Raw genomic sequence first — 17,491 nt, 5'->3', positions numbered from 1 at the left:
GCTGATCTTCTATACAACACCCTGTGTTTTCGTGTGGTCCATGCTTTGTGCAGATTTAACAGTTATAAACATAGTTATCATGTATCTCTATGGTGCATACAGTACATGGCCAGGACAGTACAGTATATATTGAAGCTTGTTATTCCTGATGAACCATCAATGCTTCCTAGCCTGTCATCTTCTGCTAGTGTATGTTATTTTATATAGGCTAATGACCGTAGTCACATTGCTCACCCATTTAGCATAGGAGAGGGTGATTTCCATTGAAAAGCCTTTTGACAACTGCCACTCAACTCTATGTAGAAAAGTCACTTATTTGTATTAGTATCATGAGCAACACCCTATGGTATGTCCCTCGAGGTATTCTGGTGGATAATATTTGAAAGACACTGGTAGAGGTGGTGCTCAAATAACAACCCCCATTTCTCCGCGTCCAGCCGCAGCTGTACTTTGTCTTTCTTGACAGCAGCGTCTTCTGGCCTCTTCTGAAGGGATCGCCATTGACCATCGTTGATTAATAATCATTGATGGTTTATGGTCGATGCTGAATGATTTTTCCATCAATGGGGGAAAACCAGATAGTTTCCCTCCATCGATGGAAAAGTATAACCGAATAGTTGTTTTCTTTTTTTTACAAGGTGCCAGGACACGGAGCATAGCTCCGCCCCCCGACACTAGCAAATTCAATGCCCCCGGTTCTGATTGGCCCACTGGCCAGTCAGTCATAGAAAAGGGAATGACCATCGGTTGGTGAAACCATCGATGGTTATCCATTGCATAGTTGGTAACCATGGATAGCCACTTGTTATTTTGCCATTGATGGTAACCATTCCGATGGCCATCCCTACTCTTCAGCAGCTCCCAGAACTCCTTCCTCGGCTCCTCTCTTCTTCTTAGGTAAGTCTTCTCTTCTCCCTCTCCGACACCAGACTGACTGCTCCCGCTCAGCGGCGTCTAATATGATGACGCAAGTGGGCAGGGCTTTGATGCGGCTCGCCGCGAATGGCTCGCCGCAGCCGCCTGCTTCTGGCTGCTAGACCGCAAGCTGTAATTGGCTCACGGCCAGAGCCAAACACCCGACACTTGACCGGCATTGAAAACAGATACTCCATCCCAGCGCCGACATCCCGCCGCCTCCGCTTACCTGGTGCTGGGAGCAGAAACAGCGTCCCAGCGCCGGTCACTGATGTGCAGTGCGCATTTTTTTCTTTGTTATCTTGGCGACTGGTTAGATTATGGAGTCATTGTTGTCACTGCAAGACTCCTAATCTGTCTTTGGCACTGGAACAGCACCCTGGTAGGAGGATTGTACAGTGGCACATCCTTCACCAGATGCTTGCAAGAAGGAAGACAGATAGGTGAACTTCTGGCTGACCGCAGTACATTGATGCCTCCGTCGGATCATTAATGATGAGCATAGCTTCACAAGCATTGGGAAATATAAATAAGTTAAAAAAAGCATTTTCTGAAACATTTTGGCTAATGTGATATTTGTACTTTGTGATTAACTAATCAGAGAATAGTAACTCTGGGATCTACTTATCCCATTGCCATTGCAGCTGCAGAAACATTTAATTTGTTAATTTTATCAAAAATAATTGAAAGTACCCAGAATTCCTGACTCCTGCGTGCAGAACTGGATACTTCCAGTTCAGATTCCTCAAAAAATGGTAGAAAAAACTGAAGATTACCAACGTCAATAGTCATCACAAAGAGGGTGGCTTTGATAAATAGGCAATAACCCTAAATCCTGTGAAAATTCCTATTTAAGAGAACAAAGATTAAATATCTCAAACAGTTCTTTCTAGGCCCACACCAGGCATTAAACCCAACTGACTTCAATGGATCCTGTAGGCGTGTAAGAAAGTGACTATAGGGTCATTTCTCATCAGCACTGGCTGTAGTGTCTACATTGATTCCTTTACTTTTTTTAAGAAGACCATTTATCATTGATTCCATGGTCATCAATTCTGAGAAAAAGAATACATGCAAAAGAAAATAGTACAATTATGCAATACACATTACACCGCACAAAGTAAATGTTATCTCATTTACACAATACAGGGCCTGATTCAGAGCCGGATGCTATTTGCGCTCGCTCGTTCAGAAAAAGGGGCCGGCTATTTAAATTGAGCGCTCGCTCTTTGCGGTCTGTTGACGCCTCTATGTCTGAGCGAGCGAACGAAACATGCGCCTGCTATTTTGTAAAGACGCCCCCTGGCCGTTCGCATCATACATCATCTCCACTATTTATTTGATTAATCGAGTACATCGAAAGGCGTCTGAACTGCTCGCAGTGCTTGTGATTGGATTTTCCTACCGCAATCATGCGAACAGAACAGTTCAGGCTAAGAAACAACCAAGTGACGTGGTCGATGATGCTGCTTTGTTAATTATGCACACCCTTAAAACGCCCGTTTTGACCGTTAGGCACGCCTGCGTTCGGATTTCCACTCCTCGTTTTCAAGCACCTACCCGTTACCACCCACAAACGCCTCATCGTGTCACTCAAATTAGCAGGCACTCGCTATTTTGCGAGCGCTTGATTTCCCGACCGCAATGACTGGTTGGCGCATGCGCATTATGACCCATACGCATGCGCAGATGTGCGAACATCGCTTCGGAGCGAACGAGTGGCCGCTTATGAGCGGCTCTGAATCAGGCCCACAGTTCCTTGTTCTACCACTATCTACTGAGGTTTGCATTAGACACACAGCTTGATGGAGAGGCAGGAGAGATGTCTACAACAGCTATCTAGCTCCCAACGAGAGACTTTGACCGAGACCAGCTTGGAGATGCTACCTTTGCGAATGTCTAGAAAAAATGTAATTGGGATAAAATTAGGTAAAGAAAGCCGACAATGAAAAATTATTTGCTGTATATTAATTGCTAGAGTTCAAGATTAAATTGTAGAACAATTGTTGGTGCCATAAATCCATGTACCACTCATACTTAAATCTGCACTCGCACATCAGTGTGGGGGACACCTGGGTGAAGACAAAACCAAGGAGCATATATTACTAAGTTTTAATTTGCCAGGGGTGTACAAGGCAATAAAGAAGTTATGCCGGACATGTCTGGTATGTCAGAGAACATGCCAAAAGCTCAAGACCTACCATTTTGCAGTATACAGTAGGCCATCTGGCATAAAGTATGCCTTTTCTCGCTGAAATGCGCTGTCTGTGGTGACCGCGTCACTTAGATTGGTGATGCTAAGGGAGGGTATGTGACAAATAGGCTTATTTGCCAAACTTCTCCTACAGGGGGATAGGTAAACAGACTGCAGACAGGGTTTGTCTTGCAGCACACAAACATACAGGTGTACCACATGGGGGTGATTGATTTGCCATTTACTCTGATTGGATGAAGGATAAAGCACTGTTTGTTCTTGTGGGCACGGGCAACGGATGCCAGCTAGTTGGCTGGTGACTAGGCAGCTGAATTGTGTCTAGCTAGAACGAGGGTTGCCCCATGTCATTCTGACAAACGTCTGCTGCGCTATTTGTGGCAACAATAAAAAGAACCGTTTGTCTAGCAAGAAGTTGTTGGTGTGTTATCTGCCAGGTGGCATCACAATATCTACAGTCAGGTCCATAAATATTGGGACATTGACAGAATTTTCATATTTTGGCCTCTATTCACCACCACAATGGCTTTGAAATTAAACAAACACGATGTGCTTTACTTGCAGACTTTCAGATTTAATTTGAGGGTAATTACATCCAAATCAGGTGAACGATGTAGGAATTACAATGGTTTCTATATGTGCCCCCCACTTTTTAAGGGGCCAAAAGTAATGGGACAAACTAAACAACCCTAAATCTAACTTTCACTTTTTAATACTTTGTTGCAAATCCTTTGTCTTCATCAAGTGAAATGCATGCTCAGTCGGATTCAGGTCAGGGGATTGACTTGGCCATTGCATAACATTCCACTTTTTAGTCTTAAAAAACTCTTTGGTTGCTTTTGCAGTATGCTTCGGGTCATTGTCCATCTGCACTGTGAAGCGCTGTCCAATGAGTTCTGAAGCATTTGACTGAATATGAGCATATAATATTGCCCGAAACACTTCAGAATTCATTCTGCTGCTTTTGTCAGCAGTCACATCATCAATAAATACATGGGAACCAGTTCCATTGGCAGCCATACATGCCCACGCCATGACACTACCACCACCATGCTTCACTGATGAGGTGGTATGTTTTGGATCATGAGAAGTTCCTTTCCTTCTCGATACTCTTCTCTTCCCATCACTCTGGTACAAGTTGATCTTTGTCTCATCTGTCCATAGGATGTTGTTCCAGAAGTGTAATGGCTTTTTTAGATGTTGTTTGGCAAACTCTAATCTGTTCTGTTTTTGTGGCTCACCAATGGTTTACATCTTGTGGTGAACCCTCTATATTCACTCTTGTGAAGTCTTCTCTTGATTGTTGACTTTGACACATATACACCTACCTCCTGGAGAGTGTTCTTGATTTGGCCAACTGTTGTGAAGGGGTTTTTCGTCACCAGGGAAATAATTCTTCTGTCAACCACAACAGTTGTTTTCCGTGGTCTTCCAGGTCTTTTGCTGTTGCTGAGCTCTCCGGTGCGTTCTTTCTTTTTAATAATGTTCCAAACAGTTGATTTGGCCACACCTAATGTTTTTGCTATCTCTTTGATGGGTTTGTTTTGATTTTTCAGCCTAATGATGGCTTGCTTCACTGATAGTGACAGCTCTTTGGATCTCATATTGAGAGTCGACAGCAACTGATTCCAAATGCAAATGTCACACCTAGAATCAACTCCAGACCTTTTACCTGCTTAATTCTTAATGAAATAACGAGGGAATAGCCCACACCTGTCCATGAAATAGCTTTTGAGTTGATAGTCCCATTACTTTTGGCCCCTTAAAAAGTGGGAGGCACATATAGAAACCGTTGTAATTCCTACACCGTTCACCTGATTTGGTTGTAATTACCCTCAAATTAAATCTGAAAGTCTGCAGTTAAAGCACATCTTGTTCGTTTCATTTCAAAGCCATTGGTGATGGTGAATAGAGGCCAAAATATGAAAATTCTGTCAATATCCCAATATTTATGGACCTGACTGTACATCTACAATATCTATAGCTACAGTATCACAATATCTATAGCTACAATATATATAGCTACAATATCACAATATCTATAGCTACAATATATATGGCTACAATATCACAATATCTATAGCTACAGTATCACAATATCTATAGCTACAATATCACAATATCTATAGCTACAGTATCACAATATATATATATATAGCTACAATATCACAATATCTATAGCTACAGTATCACAATATCTATAGCTACAATATCTATAGCTACAATATCACAATATCTATAGCTACAGTACCACAATATCTATAGCTACAATATCTATAGTTACAGTATTCCCACTTTAAAAATATTGCAGTTTACACATTGTGTTATTTCCCCCTTGTGGTACAAAAGCCAAAAAACACAATCAGCCTTTTACAAATTGACCAATACCTGGCATGAGAACTTGTTTTTCAATAATTAACCAATACCCAACAACACAACGATCATTAATCTCCTAGGAAGTAATCCTGCTTTACCAGTTTTGTAGATATATACTGTATATATCTGCAATTACTAGTTAATGTGGTCGATCATTTGCTAGTGGTTCACCCCTGATCCGGGGAGCAATCTCCCCCTTCTCCACAACCACAGAACATCATCAGGAAGTCCCAGATATACATGTAAGTTATGGGAGGAAAGTGGGATGGGGAAGGGTAGAAAAGAGTTAATAGCACTGGAAAATCCTGATAACAGAGAACAACAGCAGATGTATTAAACCTTCCGGGAAGATAAACCTTCAAGAGAGATAAAGTGGAGAAGTTGCTCATACAGTAGCAAGCAATCTGCTTCTATTTAGCACAGTTTATAAAACGAAAGTTTTATTAGTAGCTGCTTTGTGTTTTAGGTATAAAAATGCTTAAAACACATTAAACCAGATTATAATAATTTAGTTTAAGTCCCTGGAAACACAAACTACGTGTACCGTAAAACGACAGTACATAATCACAAGACATACAGATCATTTACCTTCATGATCCTCTACAGCCACTCTGCTCAATCATCTCCATTCTCATCTTCTGAAAACACTTCAGAGAAGTTAAACTCCTTATCTCAGCTCCGCCAGCCCTGGCTTTTTGTGTGACTCTGAAGCTCTGGGTGCCCCAGATCTAGCTGTGCCTTCAGTGATAAATGATTACATCTTAAACCATCTACATGAGAAGAGGAGAACAAAACAAACAGTAGAACCAGGCAAGAAATTACAGAGTAAATCTCTGCGCATAGTTATGCTGAAACAAAACTTGCTTAATAAAATCAAATGTGTTTTGTACAGATCTTTAATACATTTTATGGAATCAATAATATAGAAGAGCATCCAATACATATTATAGTTTTATTTTCATTGTTATTACTTAGTAAAGTATCTATCCGGCAAACGTGCCCTACGTCTCTATAGCATGATATATGTTTGCCACTGTGGATCAAATATTCTGGAAACTAGGGGGCACACTTGCTTACCCTCCCGGAATGGCCGGGAGGCCAGAAGAGTGGACAAAGTCTCTTGGCCGATCACCACCTGCCTTCACCAAACCCCCCTCCCGGGTGTCCACTTTCCCTCCGCAGCCGCGCACTTATACAATACAAGTGGGAAGTCCGGGGGGAGCTGATGACGCGGTTCGCACTGAATCACGTCATCGTGGCCCCACCCCCTGCTGCACAATGCTGGCAATCTTGCTATTATGTAGCGGGGGCAGGTCTGCGATTATGTGATTGCGCAGTCCCACCCCTGCTCTGCTCCCAAACTAGCATCACGTCCCTCGCAACACCCCTGCTGTGCCAACCAGGCAGTCTCCTCCTGGAGGGGGTGGCCAGATTGTTGGCAAGTATGCTAGGGTGTGGTTCTGAGTTGGACGCGATTGCGTCCGTTGCGGCAGCCTGTTGGACTAAGATATGCGAATATAGCTATTTGTCCGTCTATGTGCATATTAGTCTGCTTTCATGCATCCCTGTCACACCCCCACTGTTATTTTGCATCCGTGCTTCAGCCGCTATCATTAGTATCTGAATTTGCACCGGCCCCATGCTGGGTGCAAGAGATCCATCTGAAACAGGCGTTCGAACTGTGGCCCTGATTCTGAGCCAGACGCTCTGACAGAGCGCTCGCTCTGAATCAGGGCCGTCCTTCTTGATTTTCAGAGCGGCCTCCTGGCCACTCGTATAGCTGTGGGTGACCACCCACAGCTATAGCGAGCGGCCAGGAAGATGGTCACGATGGTCAAGACCATCGCGACCATCGGGCTTGCGGTGAGACCCTTGTGGTAGGGTCTCGTTGCCGCAAGCCCTGGAGTGCTTTCGGCGCAAACATGCCTATTCGACTCTAGTCTGTAGACGCATAAAATCCAACTCAGTTGCAACGGCTTACGACTTCGGACACATCACAGTGGAGCATGCGCATACCATTTTTTCTGATTCAGTCACATGTACAGTCAACTCAAAATAGAGAGAAGCGTTGTTTCTTCGGATGTGTCCAACTAAGAATCACCCTCTATGATACCAATTTAATTGGAAGCTGCAGTATGTGTCATACAGATGTGTCCTCTTGCATATTTGCTAATCGCGCTACAATGTGCGCACGCATCTTGCTATGTGATTACCTGCAGCAGCATATGGTACATTATGGCATGCACTGCAATCGCACCATGCAATCCTATGGCGTCTGAGCCATGGGGACACTTCTCTACTGCGCATGTGCAAATCTCCGGGAAATTGGCCACTCTGACATTTTCCAGGTGATTTGTGCAGCTGCTGCAGCGCAGACGCAGAACTCCAGACAAGTATGTATTAAACATGGGTGCAGGGTGTGCGGTGTGGACCCCAATGAACCCAAGGACCTGTGTGCACTGCACCCCTGCACCCATTATAGATACGCCGATGTGTGCACCCCTTGCAGTACATTGCATCATGGTTTGTCCAGGTACAAAGTTACTTTTTTTTTTTGCTTTGCTCCCAGGTAGGAATCCGCCCCAAAAGCCTCTAGACCCCAGAAAAAGCAAAAGGTACAGTACCCACTAAAGTGTAATATAGTAATAAGATAATGGAGCAACAAGGAATGAGTATGGCCTTTGTTAGGAAAACAAAGTTTAAGGGGAAACTTAAAGGCAACAGACTAAATTTCCTGAACTTAGCTAACAGGTTATACATTTAGCGTAACATAAACCTATGATCTTTTTAGTGGCCCAGAATTTCCCAACTGTCTCCAGGAGCCAGGCTTCTACTCTATCTACAATCAGAAATGGAATCCTGGGCTGCCAGGCTGAAACACGCTTCCTCCTTGACCATGCTCTTCTATTAAAGACTTGATACTCTTTGGGCCTGATTCAGAGCCGTTCGCTATTTGTGGTCGCTCGTTTAAAAACAAGGGGTGGCTATTCAAATGATCCGTACGCACATTGCAGTCTGTTCACACCTCTAAGTCTGAACGAGCGAGCAAAACATACGCTCGTTTATTTGTTAAAAACGCCCCCTGGCCGCTCGCATCCTACGTCATGTCCGCTATTTATTAGATTAATCGAGTACATCGACCAGCGTATGAACTGCTCGCTATTCTTGTGGTTGGTGTTTGCTACCACAAATTTGCGAGCAGTTCTGGCTATAAAATAACCCAGTGACGTGGTCAATGACGCTGCTGTTTTAAATATGCACACCCATAAAACGCCCGTTTTGACCTTTAAGCACGCCTGCGTTCGGATCTCCACTCCCCATTTTCAAACACCTTCTCCTGTTACCACCCACATACGCCTCATTCTGTCACTCAAAATAGCAGGCCCTCGCTATATTGCGTACCAACGATTTTCGGCCGCACTGACTGGTTCGCGCATGCGTACTAAAAACCGTACGCATGCGCAGATGTGCAAACATCGCTCGGAACGAGCGTACTGCCGCTAACGAGCGGCTCTGAATGAGGGCCTTTGTCATTTGTTCCTCGTTCAAGACCAAGCCTGGAAGAGTACAGAGCTGTTTTGCAGGATATTATGTAACTGTGCTACCCAAGTATTTCCTGTTATCCCATTGTTGCATAAACACATTTATATGTAAAGTCTATGGAGCTTTAAAGAAGTCAGGGGGCCACAAAAATATACCGAAGGGCCACATGCAGGCCAGCAGTTGGACAGCCCTCTTGCATACTGAAGTGTGTTCAAACTTTCCTACAGAATACTCACATAACAAGATCCATCCCTAGTAAAAATCTGGGGGTATATTTACAAAGGTTCAATTTTGTTTTCTGTTGATTTCCATTCGATTTTCTTAGAGGAGATTTACTAAAGCCCAAACGTCACATCGAACAGAAAAATTCTGCAAAACATCAATGTTTTCCCATAGAAAAATATAGGATCCCTTCATTTATGAACATTCGATTTGCAAATCGAAAGTAAAACAAACTCCAAATCCCCAAATTAAATGACGCGCTTCATGCTTGATTTTAGCATGAGCAGTTCTATTTGACACAGATGCATGCATACATCAGTGAGATGCATGCATGTATCTGAGTGTCAAAAGTTTGTCTTAATTTTATTTAAAAAATGACGTGGGGTCCCCCCTAAAAACACAACCAGCCCCGGACTTTACAGATCCAGTGTTGTGTAAATACAGGGGGGAAAAAATGTGAAGGGTCCCCCTGTACTTAGTGCAACCAGCACCAGGCTCTTAGCCAGTCCTGGTTCTGGAAATACAGGGGAAAAAAATGCGTATGGTTCCCCTGTAATTTCCTTAACTAGCACCCGGCTATAGCGGAGGGGTAATACCACAGCCAGGGGAACCCTATTGCCGGGTCCCCCGGCCAAAGCATTACCGCTGACCGCTTGTCAGCCTAGGCCAGAGATCCCTGGGGAGTTGGGGTCCCCTCTCCAGGGCAGCCCAGGCCTAGGCTGATATCCCGGGACTATCCCCAGCACCCCTGGGCGGTGGGTGCTGGGTTGATTGTTTAAAATGAGTGTAAAAATAAAAGTGTAAACATTGTCTTTAACAGAACTGCAGGTCCCAGCAAGCCTCCCCCGCATGCTGGTACTTGGAGTACCACAAGTACCAGCATGGGATCATTAAGTACCTATAGTTCACCTGTAAAGAAATGTTAAAATAAAGACAAGACACACACACCGTGACAGTATATGTTTATTACACACTCACACATACCTACAATACCTGGACTGGTCCTCTTCTCCATGTAGGCATCCTCTGTGTCACTATTCTGCGGCCTGACCCTCCAGATACGCCAATTTGATAATCGCTGCTTGTGACTTTTACAGGTTACCTCAGCACGTGTGGTTAACTAAACCTGGTATCTGCCACCAGCAGAAGAAGAATATAATGCTTACCGGCACACACAATTATAATACTTAGAAAAATGGGTAACATAAGCCATCTGAGGCCTTGGGTCATAAAAACACAGAACCAGAATTAATGTTTTATTTAAGAATGTCTTCAAAACTTATGTACAAAAACTTACAAAGAATATAATAATGTTAAAAAAGCACAGTTACTCATACTTTCCAGAAAATAAAACAAAATAATTAAAAGGGAGAAACAAACCATTCGGACCACGTTGGATTAAATGGTTCTGGGATGAGGCCTTCCCAGTGATGAATTAGGGATCATCTGTATCCTTCGAGAGCCTCATGCAGGATGAACCCTAGACCAGGGTTGACTTACATATTTATGCCTGCTTTCCAGGACCCCCTTCTGCGCTGGATGGTGAGGTTGTACTGCTGCAGTAACAAACTCCACTGGAACAACTTTCCGTTGTCACCAGAGATGCGATGTAACCATCTTAATGGATTATGGTCCGTTATTACAGTGAAATCGCATCCGTACAGACAGGACTGCAGTTTCTAAAGAGCCCAGACTAATGCGAGACACTCCTTTTCAATGGTTGCATATGCTACCTCACGAGGAAGCAGCTTCTGGCTTAAAAACATAATGGGGTGTTCCCCACCTTGGTCATCAACCTGAGCACGGCCCCCAGCCCAAAGTTAGATGTGTCAGTTTGTACTATGAACCTGCATCGGAAGTCAGGTGCCTGTAGCACCAGTGCTTCAGACAGGGCTGTCTTCAAACATGCAGAAGGCTTGTTCACAAGCCTCAGTCCAGTGTGCCAATTGGGGAAGCTTCTTTTTAGTGAGATGTCAGAGGCCTCACAATTGTGCTGTACTGGGGCACAAACTTGCGATAGTGCCCTGCAGTCCCCCAAAAAGACATGACCTGTTTCTTAGTTTTAGGGGTAGGCCATGTAACAATAGCTTCCACCTTCCCTGGTTCTGGATGGAGGTTACCTCCCCCTACTCTGTGCCCCAGGTACTGTACCTCTCGCATGCCCAGCTGGCACTTCTCTCGTTTGATGGTCAGGCCGGCCCCAGTGCTGTTTTAATACATCATCCAAATGGACCAAATGTTCTTCCCAGGTCTGACTGAATACCGCAATGTCATTGAGGTAAACAACCACATGCTCCTCTCGGCCCTCCAGCAGGTCATTAACCAGGCGCTGGAACGAGACTGGGGGCATTTTTCATCCCAAAGGGCATGACTAAGAATTCATACAGCCCAAATGAGGTGATAAAGGCAGACAGCTCACGGGCCTGTGAGACCAGCTGACTGAACAGGTCATCCATCCTGGTCATGGAATATGCATCAAATACCATGGCCTTGTTTAACCTCTGGTAGTACACGCAGAACTGAGTGCCCCCACACTTCTTTGGGACCAGCACTATGGGCGCAGCCCATGAACTACAGGACTTCTGTATTACCCCTAAGCTCAGCATCTCAACCACCTCCCGCCTCACTGCCTTTAACATCTCCAAGGTACTTCTGTATGCTGGCTGTCTAAGGGGGATTTGGTTGCCTGTGTCTACGTGATGTGACTAGGTGCGTTCTCCCTGGCCTTCTTGTGAAGTAGGCCTGGTAGGGGTGCAGGGTATCATATAGCCAACTTCACTGCACCTGTTAACTCTTCTCTATACTGGGCATCTGCCAGGGTACCACCTGACGCGGCCGCTGCAGTGAGGTCCAATGGACCCGGTTCCTGTTCCTCTTCCGGGAGGCTGCAAACTGCTAGCACATGTGTTTCCTTGTCCTGGTAGGCCTTGAGCATATTCACATGATAGACTCTATGTCTCTTTCTGCCCTCCCCTCTGGTAATAACATAGTTCACATCCTTTATGCGCTGGACTATCATATATGGACATACCCATGTAGCCTGCAGTTTGTTCTGCCTCATTGGAATCAGTACCAGACCCTTCTGCGCCACTTCGAATATGCGCTCCCTGGCGTTACGGCCATACCAGAGCTTCTGTCTGGTTTGTGCAGCCTTAAGGTTGCTCTGGGCCAACCCCATCAAGGTCTGCATCTTTTCCCTAAACTGCATGACATATTGCACAACAGATATCTCGGGGGTGGCTAGTTTCCTTTCCCAGTCCTCTCGGATCAAATCCAAGGCACCACGCACCTTGCGTCCATACAAGAGTTCGAAGGGTGAGAAGCTTGTGGATTTCTGCGGTACCTCACGGTATGCAAAGAGGGGGTGCGGTGGGAATCGTTCCCAGTCTCTTCCCTAGGACTCCACAAACGTATGGAGTATTTGCTTCATGGTGCTATTAAACCTTTCCACGAGTCCATTCTCATTCGGGTGATCAGGTGATCCACCTGCATCCTTTTTGGATGTGATCAGGGCATCTGCTACCTTGTCTGCTCTAATTGAGAAGAGGGCCACAGCCTCTGGCTACCGGGTGGCGTAATCTACTACGGTCTGGATGTATTCTTTCCCGGAGCTACTGGGAATCGCAAGGGATCCTGGAATGTCTACGGCCACTCGCTCCAATGGTTCTGAAATAATAGAGATGGGAAAAATGGGGGCCTCCCTACATCACCAGATTTCCCCACTAACTGGCAGGTATGGCATGACAGACAGTTCTTTGGTATGTCAGTCAGCATGCCTGGCCAGTAGAAATTTTGCATGAGGCGTGCGTTGGTCCTGTTAATGCCAAGGTGCCCTGCCAGGGGTATTTCATGTGCTACCCTAAGCAGACCTTTCCAATAAGTTTGGGGTACTACCAGCTCCCACTCCATAACTTGCCATGGTGACGTACCAGGGACAGAGCATTCCCTCTATAAACAACCATTGTCCCAGTACACTCTGTGTGTTTTGCATTGTCGGGCTCATCAGCTGCTGCCCTGAGGTTGAGTGGGAAGGGTCAGTCCTTTGCTCAGTTTGGAAAGCTAAGCGAATGAAGTGTGTGTGTGTGTGTGTGTGTGTCCCACAAAGGGGGTCAGGGGGGACGGACTCTGCATGGTGTCTCAGCTCTCCCCGGACTGCGCTTTCTGAGAGCGTGTAGTGACCGCACACACATATGGTACCATCCTCAACAGACATATTACAAATGCATACAGGTTCCCCCTAGTCACTCCCACACATAGGCACATTATTCCCAGCAGTGATGCATGCATTGGCAGAATTACCGGCTACAGTGGCACAAGACAATACATTATCAGTATTAACCCAACCTGGCGTATTCTCTCTGGGTACCTGCAAATCAACATGAGCATTTTCATCACTACATGGAATCATTGCCTCCCTCTTATACAGACATTTGTACTTTATTGGGATCACTTGCCACCTAGGGAGGAATGAGGTTAGTTGGAGAAGCTGGCAACATTGCATTAGAGACATCAGGCTTTGTCACATATGTGGACCACATATGGCCTAGGTCGGTACCAAGCAACACATTTGTAGGTAAATGGGGCAACACGCCCACTCACAGAAACCTCTGTCCACCCCCCAGTCCAGGTATACCTGGGCCATGGCTACTTCAGAGTGGATTCCCCCGACACAGAGTACGGCAATGGTCTTTCCAGGAATAAAGTTATCCGGGTCCACTAATGTGGCATACACGAACATCAAATCTGCCCTGGTATCACGTAGCCCCACAATTACCAGTTTTCCTACAACCACGGCTTGCAGGTTCTTGCTGGTGCCCTCCTGTGTACAAAACAGCAGGCACGGGTTTCTCTGGTGAAGCACCTGCAGGAGAGGGTGTCATCTTCTTCTTTACTGGACAACTAGCATTGAGGTGCCCGGGGTCATCACATACAAAACACTGGCGGCCCATGGCCCAAACAGGTTTTCCCCCCCACCCGCCTCACTGGTGCTGAAACAGGAGTCGCAGCTGCAGGGGAAGGCGATGGGACGGGTCCTCCCAGTCACTGCTCTTTCCAGACGGGTTGCCCTGGCGGTCCCCAGCTTTTCTTTGCTGTGGTGGCCGGGTAGCAGTGTACTTGTCAGCCAGGCTGGCTGGCTGCTTCTTTCGTAATCTTGAGTTCGCGATCCAGGACCCACTTCTTTACTTCTGCTGGACACAGGGAGATTAATTGCTCACGCAAAATGAGGTCTTTTAACGCCTCAAAGTCTGTCACCTGCACTCCATCCAGCCATTGCTTATCTCTTCCCCATGAGGCCATGGCCCTTTTTCAGGGGCACCATCTTATGTCCCTATTGCAAAAATGGGAGAGGGTGGGCGCCAATGCTCTCTCTGGCACAGGGCACCAAAAAGTCTAGTTACGGCTCTGATTATCAATACTTAGCAAAATAGATAACATGAGACATATGAGGCATTGGGTCATAAAAACAGATCCAGAACTAGAATTAATGTTTAATTCAAGAATGTCTTCAAAGCTTATGTACAAAAAGTGACAAAATATGAGATATGGTAAGAACTTACCCTTGTTATCTCTATTTCTACAAAGTCCATAGGGTTCCACAGGATACCTTGGGGTATAGGTGTGACGTCAGTCGCTGGGCACCATAGAGTTAAGCTTTTCAGCCTCCCAGGATGCACTAGGGTCCCCCTCCTATACCCCACCCCCGAGCCAAGGCACCTCAGTTAGTTATCAAGCCGGAGGAGGAGAAGGAAGAGAGAGAAAAAAAGATCTGGACACATACAAGAATCACATTCTCACCAGAGGGAGACGGAAAACCGGTGACCAGAGCAAAGCCCATCTGCAGCACAGGTGCGACAGGGCGGGAGTCCTGTGGAACCCTATGGACTTCGTAGAAATAGAGATAACAAGGGTAAGTTCTTACCATATCTCAAATTTTCTACTTCAGGGTCCATAGGGTATCCACAGGATACCTTGGGGATGTCCCAAAGCAGTATCCTTTAAGGGTGGGGACGCTCCTGTGCAGAAAGGAGAATCCGCCGCCCGAAGGAAGCATCCTGAGAGGCGAAGGTGTCAAACCTGTAATACCTCACGAAGGTATGGACAGAAGACCATGTAGCAGCCTTGCAGATCTGAAATGCGGAGGCACCACGTCGAGCTGCCCACGAAGGACCCACAGACCTAGTGGAATGAGCCTTCAGAGAAGGAGGGACCGGTAGGCCTTCATGAAGATAAGCTTCAGAAATAGCCGTACAGATCCAGGCTGCCAAAGTTTGCTTTGAAGCAGGCCAACCCTTTTTACGGAAGCCATAGAGGACAAACAAAGCGTCAGACTTCCTAAACGAAGAAGTGCGGTCAACATAAGTCCTTAAGGCCCGCACAACATCCAAAGAGGCCTCACCCACGGAAAGACCCAGTGAGTTAAAGGCCGGAATAACTATTTCCTCGTTAACATGAAACTGGGAAACAACTTTGGGAAGAAACTCGGGCCGAGTGCGGAGCACTGCCCTGTTCCCATGAAAAACCAAGAAAGGGGGTCTACAAGAAAGAGCCCCTAACTCAGAAACACGTCTGGCCGAAGCAATGGCCAGAAGGAAAACAGTCTTAGCTGTTAGCCATTTAAGATCCACTGAGCCCAGTGGTTCAAACGGCGGTCCTTGGAGAGCCCTCAGGACCACAGCCAAATCCCAAGGCGCCACAGGTGGAACAAAGGGCGGCTGAATGCGGAGAACACCCTGCATAAAGGTGCGCACATCCGGGATTGTAGCAATCCTACGGTGAAACCAGACAGATAGGGCCAAAACCTGTACCTTCAAAGAAGCAAGGCGAAGCCCATGATCTACTCCCTCTTGCAGGAAGGCGAGAATCCGAGACAGACGAAACTCCCGCGGTGCATAACCTCTCGGTCGACACCACTGGAAGAACGTATGCCACACGCGATGGTATATCCTCGCGGAAGACGGTTTCCGAGCTCGTAACATGGTACGCACCACAGAGCTGGAAACCCCCGGGACCTCAGCATGGCCGTCTCAACAGCCACGCCGTCAAAGACAGCAGAGTCGGGTCCGGGTGAAGACAAGGACCCTGAGACAGAAGGTCCGGTCGTAGCGGCAACCGCAGAGGACTGTCCACGGACAGACCCTGAAGGTCTGAGAACCAGTGCCATCTGGGCCACGCGGGAGCTATCAACAGGAGCAACCCTCCTTCCTGTTTGAATTTCCGGATTACCCGTGGAAGAAGGGAGACCGGAGGGAACAGGTATGCGAACCGGAACGTCCACCGGACGGACAGAGCATCCACCAGAGACGCCCCTTCGTCTCTTGTGCGAGACCCGTACACCGGCAACTTGTTGTTGTGCCGGGACGCCATGAGGTCGATTTCTGGAAGACCCCACCTGTCCACCAGTAGTTGAAAAACGTCCGGGTGCAGGGACCATTCCCCCGGATGAAAGTCCGCCTCCCAATTTAGCACTCCCGGGATGAAGACCGCTGATATGGCCGGAAGATTGCGCTGCCCAAACCAGGATCCGATAGACCTCTACGAGAGCCGCCCGACTGAGAGTTCCTCCTTGCCTGTTTATGTAGGCCACGGTGGTAGCGTTGTCCGACTGGACCTGCACCGGGCGACCCTGGAGAAACCGCTGTGCCTGCTGGATAGCATTGAAGACCGCACGGAGTTCCAAGATATTTATTGGACGCTCCGCTTCTGTCGGCGTCCACCTGCCCTGGAACAAGTGTGGACCCGAAACTGCTCCCCAGCCCCGAAGACTGGCGTCCGTTGTCAACAGGACCCAATTTGGAACCCAGAACGGACGTCCCTTGTTGAGGTGGGTCGTCTGTAACCACCACGCAAGGGACAGGCGAACCTCCGGGGTGAGCACAATCGTCCGGGACTTCAGAGACTGAGGCAGCCCGTTCCACTTGGACAGGATCAGGTGCTGCAGAGGTCTGGAGTGAAACTGGGCGTATTCCACCATGTCGAACACCGACACCATGGAGCCCAGTAACCTCATCGCCGAGTGTAAGGACACCCAGCGGCTGTGCAGACAACTGCGCACCCTTGACTGTAAAGCAGAGATCTTGTCCTCCGTCACGAAGATCCTTTGCTGTCCCAAGTCCAATAAGGCTCCAAGATGCAGAATCCTCCGAGACGGGATTAGAGTGGACTTCTGCCAGTTGATTAGCCAGCCGTGCCGTTGCAGCAGTGCAATGGTCAGGTCCAAGTGGC

General features: G+C 46.9%; 1 protein-coding gene across 1 annotated transcript; it reads right to left on the bottom strand.

The window, feature by feature from the left end:
• Positions 1 to 1,878: 1,878 nt before the first annotated feature.
• SCRN1 (secernin 1) lies at positions 1,879 to 11,907 on the bottom strand. Its single transcript, XM_088445465.1, is given in 8 exon segments — positions 1,879 to 1,970; positions 6,092 to 6,124; positions 6,127 to 6,273; positions 8,280 to 8,354; positions 8,357 to 8,434; positions 9,029 to 9,060; positions 9,283 to 9,309; positions 11,654 to 11,907. Coding segments are annotated over 8 exon segments (738 nt in total).
• Positions 11,908 to 17,491: the final 5,584 nt, after the last annotated feature.

This window comes from Taudactylus pleione, unplaced genomic scaffold, assembly GCF_031769625.1.
Source record: "Taudactylus pleione unplaced genomic scaffold, aTauple2 ptg000380l, whole genome shotgun sequence".
Taxonomy (NCBI): domain Eukaryota; kingdom Metazoa; phylum Chordata; class Amphibia; order Anura; family Myobatrachidae; genus Taudactylus; species Taudactylus pleione.
Note: the sequence above shows the minus strand (reverse complement) of the source record. Positions and strands in the feature narration are given on the sequence as shown.